This window comes from Thalassophryne amazonica, chromosome 2, assembly GCF_902500255.1.
Source record: "Thalassophryne amazonica chromosome 2, fThaAma1.1, whole genome shotgun sequence".
Taxonomy (NCBI): domain Eukaryota; kingdom Metazoa; phylum Chordata; class Actinopteri; order Batrachoidiformes; family Batrachoididae; genus Thalassophryne; species Thalassophryne amazonica.
In genome coordinates this window covers 41,204,392-41,217,587 of record NC_047104.1, presented here as the reverse complement: position 1 = coordinate 41,217,587, position 13,196 = coordinate 41,204,392, and the positions used below count along the sequence as shown (strand labels likewise).

Genomic DNA, 13,196 nt, shown 5'->3' with positions numbered 1-13,196 from the left:
TCCAATTAACTTCCGCTAAATTTCTTTCTGGTAACGTTTAGACCGCTAACATATTTTTGTGGGCATAGTGAATAAAGCTTAACAGTTTAAACACATTGTAAAGCCTGAAATCATACATTTTAGTGCCTGCCTGTTAGATGTTTTGTAGCAGACAGACAGTGATGAGAGGTACCAGAGAGAAAGAAAGAGGCGGGAGGGGTAAAAACGTCATTTATTTTCACACCATACAGACTTGTATACGTATCACAGGAGTCATGCACAGCAACACAGCTTTGACTTATGGTTCAAATTTTAAACAAACTAATTCCGGACAAGTTATTGAAATTAACGTCACCTCTGTCGTTTTACGAAGTGAAAATGTCAGCTATATGTTTTAGTTGTAAAGTAATGCACTTATTTAGAAGGTTTTACCGTTTTACAGACACACATGCCGAAAAGCATTATGGGAAAATTAGATTCCAAAGAGATTTACTATGTTTGCATTTCTTCACAATTGATGTAAATAAAATCCATCATATATTTATTGATGTATTCGACTCATCTAAAGAAAACTTAATGTGAAAGTGATGATTTTTATTCACAGTACTTCTTAGAATCAGTTTGCCTAATTATTTATAGCCTCATGAAAATATATTGCAGTGTCAAAATGGCTTTAATTCCTGAATGGTAAATGCATTGTTTTTGTTGAAGCCTCTGAATTAAAGCTGAAAGTTTACACTTCAATCATATCGTGATAGTTTCATTTTAGCACCATTGTGATGTTGTAGAGGTAAAATTATATAAAGAATGTCACTGTCCAAATACCTACAGAACTGACTGCATCTAGAAGTTGACCTAAAGCATCTTATCCCCATTGTTTGTCTTCAGAAGTCACTTAAGGTGGAAAAAAGAAACTAATTTCCATCTTCCAAATGTGAAAATTTGGTGTATTTTCTGGATTTGAAGACTTTATTTTGACGTAACAGCAGCAGGAGCAACACATCAGTACACATCAGTTCCTTCTTTTACTGTACTTTTTTCCTCTCATATTTCAGTGATACTGTCATCACCAGTGCAGTTCCTGGAGACTATGATGGAGACTCTCAGATGGATGTTCTTCTTACAGCTGAGATCAAATCCAAGAAAACAGCTGTTTTCATATTTTGGGGAAACAACAACACACTAGGTACAAGCTAATGGTGAATGGATTGTGGGTGTTGATGTGGTCTTATGTGTATTTATCACTAATATATGCTCAAAGTAATTATTGTGAGAGGCCTGGGTGGACCACACCCTATTGAATTACACTTGTGCCACATTCAGGAGACATTTGGAACTCAGAATTTCTTCTGACTAGTAAAAAGTACATTAGGTACAGTAGAGGTCAGCATTGTTGGTGCCCCCTAAATATTCAAGACTGAAATTAAAATGACCAGAAAGAAAAGCAAGTGAACCCATTTGGTATAATCAGAACATTTCATAAGTTACTGAACAACAACAATTGGGAAACAGAAAATACATACAGTTGTGCTCAAAATAATAAGTATGTTTGAAAAGTGAGTAAAGCTCAAAATCCTTAAAATAGCTTTTATTTCCATACACACACATGCATTAGAAAAATTGCACATTCTATTCCAAATCAAACCATGAAGAAAAATGTATCAAATTTGTAGAAAGTGAAAAAAGTAATGGGCAGCATGGTGGCTTAGTAGTTAGCACTGTTGCCTCACAGCGAGAACGTCATGGGTTCGATTCCCACTTGTGGCCTTTCTGTGTGCCGTTTGCATGTTCTCCCTGTGTTTGCATGGGTTCTCTCCAGGTGCTCCGACTTCCTCCCACATCCAAAGACACACAGGTTAGGTGGATTGGAAGCTTTAAATTGTCCGTAGGTGTGCGTGCGGGTGTGAATGTGTTTGTCTGTTTGTGGCCCTGCGACAGACTGGCGTCCTGTCCAGGGTGTACCCTGCCTTGCGCTCTATGACTGCTGGAATAGGCTCCAGCCTCCCGCGACCTTCAATTGGACTAAGCAGTTGAAGATGAGTGAGTGAAAAAAGTAATATTAGGCTGTTTAAAAATATCAGTTTCGATAGTTTCCTTTTCTCCCACAAAGTCCTATAGTTGAAAAAGACAACGTGCTGAACAATTAGCCAAACGACACATTGACTGGCCTAAAGAGAAACGGTGCAACATTTTATGGACTGATGAAAGGAAGATTGTTCTTTTTGGGTCATGGGGCCACAATTTTCCAGAAGTCTCCCAAAAACTGAATTCAAGCCACAATACACAATGAAGCACAGTGCAGCAAGCTTCATGATATGGGGATGTTTCTCATACTATGGTGTCGGGCCTATTTATCACATACCAGGGATCATCGATTAGTTTGAATGCATCAGAATACTTGAAGAGGTCATGTTGCCTCATGCCGAAGAGGAAATGCCCTTGAAATAGGTTTTTCAACAAGACAATGACCTCAAACAGACCAATAAGTGAGCAATATCTTGGTTCCAGACCAAGAAGATTAATGTTATGGAGTGGCCAGCCCACCGACAGTTTGTCAGAAAACACATGGGAGACTCAAGCCTAGGTCTGATATGTTTTCTTCAATGAAAGTGCTTTTTTGCTGCACTGCACTACAAAGCTACTGAGTTAAGGACCGTACCATGAAATTATGAATTTAGTTTTAAACCATGACAGAGTGATCCAAGTTGCATACATAGAGATCCTATAAAAAGTCCTCAACCACTTAGATGTTTTTTGACTTTGGTGAGTTGTTTTTGTTTTATGTCAACAAATCCTACATCAATTTAGATCAAGTTAGATGAAAATCTAACACAAAATCATTGGAAAGTACTTGCTCCATCTATCTATAAAGCAAGATGCATCTGTGTGTGTTTATCTGGTTCACATATCTCCCTGACTGTTTGTCAGATTTGCCTCCACTTTTGGATATGGCTTGCGCATGGCACACTGATGGGCATTCTTTATTATGAAAATTTTCAGGATTAATTTTCAAAACCTTTATTTTGAAGTCACCATCATTATTGGCACAAGGTGGAACATTCTCAATGCCAGCTTCGACAAAGATCGTTGACAAAAATGAGTCACTCTCTGCCTTAAACAGATGCCTATCACTAACGTGTTTATTGGAGAGAGACAGAAGAAATAAATTAAAGAAATAAATAATACACATACAGTCTGAGAGATATGTGAGCCACAGACACACAGATGCTCCTTGCTTTATTATCTCAAGGTGGAACGTTCTCACGTGCCAGCTTCGACAAAGATCGTCAACAAAGATGAGTCACTTTCTTCCTTATACAGATGGCTATCTCTAGCATGATTACAGGATCATTGGGTAAACTTCAGGAACTGCCTTTGTTTTGTTATATACCTTTAAGTACACCAACAAGTAAGTCTTTTTGTTTTTATTAGGTTTTTAACTTTGAGATTTTTCTTTTCTTTAATGAAAAGAGGAACCAAAATCTAAAATAAATTTTTTATATATTTTTGTTGTAATCTGAACATTTGGCTAATAAATATTTTGGCTAATAAATTATTTATAAATAAATATTTTTGGAGGGATTATTCACTGGTGCATTGGGGGGGGGGGGCTTTGAAACACTTGTAGAACGATTAGACTTTTGCTGTCAGTCATCAGTGTAATAATAATAATAATAATTATTATTATTATTGTTATTATTTATATTACATGATTAATCTATGAAACAGTTATTAAAGCCTTGTTAGTTTGACCTAGCATTCCTTATTGTACACGATTACTAGTCTGGGATATTTTTTGTCAGAACTAGCAATACTCAGTGCCTTTATTGTTCATTATTCACAGATAGGAGTGAGTGGCTCAAGTTGAACAAGACGTTTACAGATCAACCGCTTGTTATGGAGTAAGTATCAGTGTTTATTTTTGCTCACTCATGTGGTTTCCCAGATCTTTACTAATTGTTTTGCTGTTAGTACTTTGCTTGTAACATTTGAAACTGAGGGAAAAAAAAATGCATCTTTTGCGAGATTTGCAAATTTGCAAGATGTGTTATGTTTCCGTTCACCCATGTTTTTGACTACTCTAGACAGATTTACCACACAGAACAATCATGGTTGAATTCCTTAATGATTGATATAAATCACGTGCAAGCAGTGGTGGGCACAGTTTTGCTATTCCACTAACCACTACTTATCGAAGCTAATGTTTTCATTATCGGATTAGCTTTTCAGATAACTTTGTAAACCATCATCGGACCAATTACCTTCCGATAAGTTTTGGTCCAATAATTTTTAGATTGCTAACATATTTTTGGAGGCGTGGTGAACAAAGCTTAACAGTTACAAACATTTGTTAAGTTTAAAATCAGTTGAGTACCTACCTGTTAAATGTTTTGTAGTAGATGTGCAGTTCTGTCTTCTGCAAACAGAGGAGAGCTGGTTCCAGCAGAAACCACTCTATCCTCTGCAGGCAAAGGAGAACTGGTCACAGAAAAAAAGCTCATTTCTTTTTTACCCCATACTGATATGCTGGTAATATTACCCAAGTCATCCAGAGGCATACAGTTTTAACTTATGGTTAAACTAATTTCAGACAAGTTATTTAAATAAACGTCACATCTGAAGTTTTACAAAGTGAAAATATCAGATATATGTTTTAGTTTTAAAGTAATGCACTAATTTTGAAGGTTTTAGTGTGGACATGCTGTGTCCAGGTGCATTATGGGTAATCTCAGTACATTCACGACAGAAGAAATGCATTTGAGATGCTCTGATCAGGCTCCACACGGACAACAGCATCAAACTCTTTGTATATTGGGCCTAAAACTCTCTTGAATATATTCTCTCAGATGGATGTTCTTCTTACAGACATTTTTAAGTCAAGACTCAAAACCTATTTTTATTCTCTTTCTTATGGATAGTTTTTTATTTTTATTTGTTTTATTCTTTTACTTCTGTTTTTATTTATGTATTTGAATTTTTTTTAATTCATTTCTAATTATTTATTCAATTTTATGTTGACTTGTTTTATGTAAGGCGTCTTGAGACGGCTTTTGCTGTGATTTGGCGCATTATAAGCTAATTTAAATTAAATTAATTCTCTGGATTTATAGACGTTGTTATTGTGCTTATTTTATGTAAAAATGCCAGAAGAACGTCTGGATGCCAGTAGATGGCAGTGTTCTATTTATTTTAACACCGGTTATATCAGTCGTTTGTCAAATAACAACTTGACTTTTTGGCTTTTTGCAAATGGCTTTTTTTTTTTTACAAATAAAAAAAGGCATATTCTACAAAAGCACATTTATATGTAAACACCAACACACACACACCTCATATTAACGTGTTGGTTTTTACATAGAATGAATGAGTCAACCAATCAGTGTTAGCGGAGGCACATTTTACCCATAATCCCTTTGGCATCTGTCTGTGTTTGTTACAGAACTTCAGAATTAGTGCATTATTTATTTATTTATTATTGACATTAATTGAGTTATTCTATCTGTACTAATTTTATTTATAAATCAAAACCATAAGTCAGCACTGCTTTATTTTCCAAGACCTCTGCCTCACGGCGACACTGCTATTGAGTAGAGAGTTGAGCTTTGCTGCTTCTCTCAACTGCTTCACTGCTGGAGGCTATGTAGTCAACAGGAGCTTCCAGCAGTGGGCAGGACTCACAAAGAAAGAAGTGCTGACTCATTGTTTGGGTCTGCGGTCGCCTTTGATGCTACCAGAAGTGATCGTGGTGTTAAAACTCAAAATCAGCTTGTTAGTAGTTACAGGTGTACTGGAGACAATATTGGAAGTTATTGGTTAGGTGTAGCTTCTGATAAATTTTTGGGTGGTTTATCGGTTTAGCTTTATAAAATGTAACTTTTCAGTTTGCTGATTATCTGTTATCAAAACTAACTTTTTGGTTAGCTGTGCCCACCACTGAATGCAAGACATATTGAAGGACTTGGGAAATATTTGTATATCCATCCACTGACTTGTCTAAAGAAAAATGTCTGTCAGTGGTGATTTGTTTTCACAGTAATCCTTATATTTTGTCAAATTAATTATGGGTTCTGGAAAAGGAAGCTCTGTGTTTACAAATGGATATAATCCCTAAGTGGTTCATGCAGTTTTTAATTGTATTGTGTTTTTGTTTTGTTAAAGCAATTGAATTAATGTAGGAAGTCTACTTTACATGCACATCAAGATTGTTTCATTTCAACTCTATTCTGGTGGTGCAACCAGAAGTAAAATTTACAATGTTGTGACTCTCCATGAATTTATGGAGCTGACTGTAAGTGCAGCAACACAGCTCTGCATGGCCATACAATTCAGAGCAGGCCTACACCCATAAAACATTTTAAGAAGGGTAGATTTTATTGCGTGGCTGTTGTTTTGGATTAGATTAATCTGTATCTTCCTCATAATACCAAGGATGCTTATTCGCCGTCTTTGGACGGTTTTCCGTCTTTTTGTAAATTCTTGCCATCTAAAAGAAATGCAGGGCTGTGAAAAATCCGTGGATCCGTGAAATTCCGCGGATTTCATCATGAGGTGGGGTGTTAGTGTTTTACTCTGTAATCATGATTGTTACTGAGTTTTTAAAATGTCTATCGCAGAGTGTTCTTTATTTTAATGACATCGTGCAAGTTTTATAAGACCGCGGCAGTCCGCGGACACTCGGAAAAAAAAAAGGCAGGCTGTTGCGACAGTTGTCATAAAGTGAGACTGGTTGGTTGCTGTGGCGAGACTGTATGTCTCCTGCATGAAGCTTTAGCTAAAGGTAGCATGTGGACATCGCAAACCTTTAGAGCGCTAAAGTTTTTAAAAGAAGACTTGTGCAGCATGTCTCTGTCACGGACTGACGTCGGACAGAGAGAAGATGGCGAGAAAGATGGTTTGAAAAAGTCTGATACGGACAACAATCCGTGGAATTGTCGCTGGCTTCATCAACACACCCGAAAGATAAAAGAAACAGGAAAAGTGAACTGTGCCCTCAGGAAACACGGTAAGAATTTTTCTCTCTCTGGAAAATAAACATTGTGCAGTTCAAACAGGATTTTAGAAAAGATTATGCAACTTTTTTCATTAATCTAGACTTTCTTTCATTGGGAAAAAAGACTGGCTTTGAATGGATTTCGGCTGCATGAATTTACACAAGAATGTAAATGAGTTTTTATTAATGTAGATGTTTTTCATGGGAAAAAGGCACAGTGGCTTTGAGTGGATTTACAGGAATTTACACAAGAATATGTGGCTTTTTTACTATAAGGTATGTTAATCAAGGTATGTCAATCAATAAATAAATTTCTGTATAAAATAAAAAATAAATAAATTCAGGTTCAGATTCTTAGAGGTGTTTGGGCTCAGACTGAGATGGATAATTTCAATAAATTTAACATTTTATTGTGCATTATTGAATGAATAATAGTAATCGAGTTGCTTCAGTATTATGGTATGATATTATGATATGATATCTCTTTACCTAGTCTGAAAGCAGTTATGAAGTTATTTATAACATTTTAGTTGAGCGTTATGATTTTTAATTGCCTAGTCTTTGAGCCCAATCACAAACCAACTAAATAAAGTTTTCATGAAGATTTAGCTATATTTGTAAACTGTTGTGTTGTTATATTCTGTACATGCTCCTACAGGATGGCACAACATGCATTCAAAAGCCACATGTTGTGCCATACTGCATGAGACCACAAGATAAATTTTACAGCTGTTTCAGGTCCAAATTTAGTCCACAGAATTAACCACAGGGCACTTGTCTTCTCAAACGTTTCTGGTTGGACATCCCCCCCCCCCCCCCCTTAGCTTTCCAAACACCTATAGCATTTGGGGTAACTTTTGCTGTCTTGAATATTATAGATGAATCACATTGCTGTCTTCTTTTTTTTTCTCCTAAGCATCCATGTAATACTGGAAATTGAGTAGAAATCCTAATAAAGTGTTTTACTTTAATATTTTTTGATCATTTAAAAACATGTTCTTGCAGTTTCAATGGAGACATGATTCCTGATGTTTTTGGTGTCACCAAGGAGACAGTCACTGAAGTCTGCTATCTCAAAGCACGGTAGGGAGGATTTTGTGGTTCTCACCGATTTACAATTCCAATGTACCTGCGGTTAAGGGATTCAGTCTTTCAGTTAGTTCATGACCTACTGAACTTTGTTGCTCATGGTTATTTTTTGGTTCTTCTTCACTTTAGGGTCGAAAAGTGGCAGAATGCACTGAGTTCACCTGTTGCTATGCGCATCCCACACTCCAATGCTTTCATTGACCTCAACATGGACTTCACTGCTGGTAAATTTAGTCATTTCTAAACATGATAAACAATTCAAAAATGTTTTTATTTTTTATTTTTATTTATTTATTTTTTAAGAATGGTTTGTACATTTGTAATAGGCAAAATATTTTCTTTGTTCTTCAGTGTTGTGGTGAGACTGTTGTATGTATTTGCATCAGGATTTGTCTCACATCATTGGTTTTCAGAGTCTGGGGCAAGCCCACCCCTGGTGGGGACGCAAAGTCATAGCAGGCAGAATTGGGACATCCAAACAGCTGAAGCTACTAGCTTCTTTGCTGGCAGACAAAAGACTATTCATCTGATTGTGCTAGTCACTCAGTACTGAAATATGTATGATTTATTTCAGCAAGAAAAATATAAACAATGTGGGCACACACCCTGCCCTGACTATAGCCTTTAAATATTAGGTGTTTAATTTGATATTAGTGGACATTCGTGATCCATCCAGCAAGTGCCAGTGTTCAGGAGGGAGTAATGACAATGTTTTACGGACACACGCAGAAAACAAACAACAACAACAAAAGAAAACAAAGTTGTGGAGTTACCGGATTATTAAAGTGTCTGTGTAAATGGTATAATGTGATTGTGATTGTCTCTATCAGATTAAGGCCATGATTGGAAGAAATCCAGTGAACACCTAGGTTTATGACCAATATTCCATTTTCTCTGATGCCTGCATACTGCTAATCTGGTGTCTTTCATGTCTGCACATATGTACAAGTGTATTTTCATTTGTGAAAATAATCTTGTCTGGTCACAAAGACTGCTAGTAGAGATCTGTGGATCAGATCTGTTCATCAGCCAAACCGCTGCTAAAATGTATTCATTCACTTGCACCAACGATTATCTTTGCTTTATATATCTGCACTTCATTCCCACTTGATAATTATAATTATTTAATTCTCAATGGGTTATTGAAGTTCCAGTCAAAGTGACATAAGACTGCACTGAGGAGAAGACTCTCAGAGGTGGCAACCATAGGCAGGCACCTCTTTGGCCCACTGTGGCATCTCTGTGGTCCGCTTTGGTGCTGTTCTTTAAACCCAGTCACTAAATTTTAGAGTGGCATGGGAAATCACCTCAGGTTACGTTAATCCTGAGTGAGCACATGCTGTGGAAAACGAGTTTGGGTGACACATAGTGCAGTTGGATCACCTGCTTGACAAATGCGTACAAAGCTCACTGCATGTAGATAAAACACAAGATACCAAGATGGACAACCTTTGTTTTGTGTCTGCATGACAAGTGGTCAGAGAACCTGTTTCGCTGTTTTTGCTGCACAAGCAGTATGTGCCACTGAGCAGAATGCATGCAGCCCAAAAAACCCCTCCAACCTTCAGCAAACTTGAAACGATATGATTTTAAAATACAAGGACAGCCATGACAAGTGGAAATGCTGTGATGTAAATTTTGCCAGAAGTTTTGAAAATAACAATTTGAGGTCACCAACTTGGAAAGAAATCCAAGTACCTGACCAATTTTTGTGGTCATGTAAAAACATAGTCAGTCTGTCAAACACCAGAAAGTTGCTGAAGTGTTTTTTGACTTTACCATAATTAATTCACAGTACAGAAACAAACATGGTTGCTTGCTTAAGAAATGTGAAAGTGTGTACCACTTAAAATTGCCCAAGGTGTGCACGAGTGAGTAACTGCTGTTTGTTGCCTGGCTGATGACTTTTCTACACACCACCATCCGTTCATGCTTAAAATGCTTCTCATTTTGTCACTGGGCAATTTGTAATTATACTTGAATTGAGGATTGCCTTTTGAAGGATATTCCACAAAGTTTGTTCTTAATGCAGCTGCAGAAGATACACATGACACCAAAATGTGTTTAGCACTACCAATTTTCACGTTGACTAAGAGAGAACAGAATTGCCATTTTCTTCACCAGTGAATGCAGAAATCCTGCTATTGTTGTTTCACACCATGTCTGTCCTGCCCACTGAGTGTAACATTGTCACTTAGACTTATGAGAGGGTTTTTTTTTCCCACCCCTCTGGAAACAAATCCCCATGTTTGATGAAATTAGTCAGGATGTAGTCATGTCTTTCTTGCTGCAGGTGTCTTTTGTGTTGTGTGGTTTATCATTCTGTCAAAGTCTGTACAGAGCTGATTTTGTGTTATATTTCTTCTGTCTAGAGATTAAGAGTAAACAGATTTTGATCTTTTGAAATATATTTTAGTTCAGATGGGATTCTTGTGCATGGTTGGTTTGTATTGTGTATGGAGTACTTGTTGTGCTGTACAACACTTCACTCACTAGGAGTATTTGCTGGCTTGCCCAACCTGTGTCTTATTTCATAAGTAATTCCTGTGCCATTGTGGGCCGTCCTTAAAGCTGTAGTAACACTCCTTATTCTCTGTGAAGCCCGTAAAAGTTTCACCGAAAGCCAGATAAATTTTTTGAATGGTTTCCAGCTGCCTGTCTCTAACAGTTTCTGAAAAAATTCTGATGGAAAAAAAAGCCCAAATCATTCCGCCATTTCCTTGCAATGAAACAACGACGAGAGGGGTGGAGCAGTGCTCACTCAAAGCCTGCCCACAGGCGAATGACGCAACCGACAGGCGTGGAAAAACTCACGCATGCGCACGAAGGTTCAAGCTTGGCTGACGTAAAAACATATGAATCAAATCCATATAGTTTTTGGAAAAAAATAAAAAGGTCAGTTACTTTTCTAACAGACCTCGTATATCAGGTCATTAAAGTCTTGTGATTTCTGGAGTGTGTTCAGCTGTGTTTGACTGCTGTGGGTGAATGTGCCACAGGAGCAAGAGAGCACGAGTAGGAAACTGGTGGAATAAGTCGACTCTGCTCTGCATCTGGTCTGTGTCAGTGTTTTGCTGCTGTTCTCTGTGAGGGCATGCAGATGGTGGGAGACTGAGAAAACAGGAAACACGACAGGATGATGGAGAAGTGAAATGTTTGGAGAGGGGTTCAGTTAAATGGGTTGAAAGAAAATGATTGTGGGAAAGACAATTAGCGGAGGAAGTGCATGAGGGTGTTGAGCAAGGCAACGGGTGAGTCTTTAGAATGGCTCAGTTTCCGCTGTGACCACCTGCTCCTCAAAGCGGTACCGGCTGGAGCACCACAGTATGGCTTAAGCAACGGGGGACTGCGAAGAACTGAGTGTGGAAGACAATCTGGGTTTTGTAGCTTGCCAGTTTGAGATGATTTGCAGTTGAAGCTGAATGTTTTTAGAGCATCAGACTGTATATAGTCTGTATTCTGTGATGGTCCTCATCGTGTGTGTGTGTGTGTGTGTGTGTGTGTGTGTGTGTGTGTGTGTGTGTGTGTGTGTGTGTGTGTGTGTGTGTGTGTGTGTGTGTGTGTGTGTGTGTGTGTGTGTGTGTGTCTGCATGCATGCTGCCATGCATGATGGGCGACTGAGATTAAGGACCTTGCTGAAGCATACCTCAGTGAGATTCCAGTCTAATCAGGGAGCTGAACAAAAGATCACTGATCATACGCCTGCATCTCTCACCTCCAGGCCACCACCTCCTTGTGTTGAACAGTGTCACTCATCTGTTCTCCGTGTCATAGCTGTAAACAGTTGCCCTGAAGTACATTAGCTGACCTTACTGCATCAGCACTATTCGCACAGATTTTTTTTTTTGTATTTGTTTAATATGTCTGGAATTGTTTCCTGGCCAAAGTCAAGACCTCATTTAGTGTGCTTATTGGAACAGGCAGCCAACTAACCTGGCGGCGACAGGGTGCATATGGCTTGTCAGCTCTTTTGTTGCCATCATCCTCGTTCAGCCGGTGTCTCCATGAATGCTGCTTTCACAACAGCTTCTCATGCTCTGTTGTTCTCCAGTACTTTTGTCCTTTGTGATTCTGTCCTACATCTCCAAATGTAGGATTTCAAGGGTCTGAAAGGTAGGTTGTTCTTGTTCATTGCCAGATGCTGTAAATCAGAGTTGGGTTCAAAATTGTTGAAAATGTGACATGCACGGATCACACAGCTCTGATGTGGATCATCCTCTGCACAAGAAAATCATCAGGGATTCATTGTTTTTTTAATGTTTTACCACTGAAGGTACTGGAAGTGTATCCTTACTTTTCATTTGCACAAGAAATGCAAAGACGCAATTAGGCGTGGAGGTTCTGGTGCTGTTCTGCTTACTATACTGACAGCTAATTAGTCACAAAGCAACTCTTTCTGGACAGCCATTATGTTCAGCTGTATAGAAACTATGGTCCTGATGAGGAAAAAGTGCTTCAGGAGCTCTTAAAGTTTCAGTTGTGATTAAAGTCAAATGTCCAGAGGACATTTTCTTATCATTTGAATAATGTTCACTGGAACTAGTCAGCCTTATTAGCTCTGTTTCCACGGCAGTATCACAGTAGCCTGTGGTGTTATATTTCATCATATCAATTCAGAAAAGGTAGATGGAAAGCTATCAAGACCCAGATAAGAAGTTGTTACACAAAAAAGGTAATAATTGCAAAGTAATTATAGATGTCATTTTCAGGGAAATATTCACAAAGACTGCAATATTGTCAGGCTCCATTGCTAGGCAACGGACACAGTAATGCCTTGTACAACATCCAATTAAGCTAGTTCTGTGCCTAAGTAGCTTGTTGATTGTCTGACTAATGATGTGGTGGTGGGGAAGAGTACTGCAAGTAGAACAGATTTGCTTTTTTTCAGTTGCTTACAAGAAGAGCTGTAGATTGTTGAGGGATTAAGTCTATATTTGGATGAAAAAGTGGGGTGATTTTGACCAAATATCACCATGAGGTTTTAAAGTAGAAAAGGCTTTCTAGCTGAGTGACAGTCAGACACCAGCTGAGGTTGTGTTTAATTTAAAATGTAAGGAATGTTGAATGAAACATCAACAACAATAGTAACTAAAATAAAGGTGTGCAGTATAAACTGTATATAAAGCATGCCAGTATG

The 13,196-nt window shown here is 38.0% G+C and overlaps 1 protein-coding gene across 5 annotated transcripts in view; it reads left to right on the top strand.

Moving 5' to 3' along the window:
- Nucleotides 1-13,196, top strand: part of itfg1 (integrin alpha FG-GAP repeat containing 1) — a 578,524-nt gene that overhangs the window by 5,572 nt on the left and 559,756 nt on the right. For all 5 annotated transcript variants that reach the window (XM_034185393.1, XM_034185381.1, XM_034185366.1 and 2 more), the window contains exons 3-6: nt 1,035-1,165; nt 3,824-3,881; nt 7,976-8,053; nt 8,189-8,283. In XM_034185393.1, the coding sequence (XP_034041284.1) occupies nt 1,035-1,165; nt 3,824-3,881; nt 7,976-8,053; nt 8,189-8,283 (362 nt within the window). The remainder of the gene's footprint in view (nt 1-1,034; nt 1,166-3,823; nt 3,882-7,975; nt 8,054-8,188; nt 8,284-13,196) is intronic.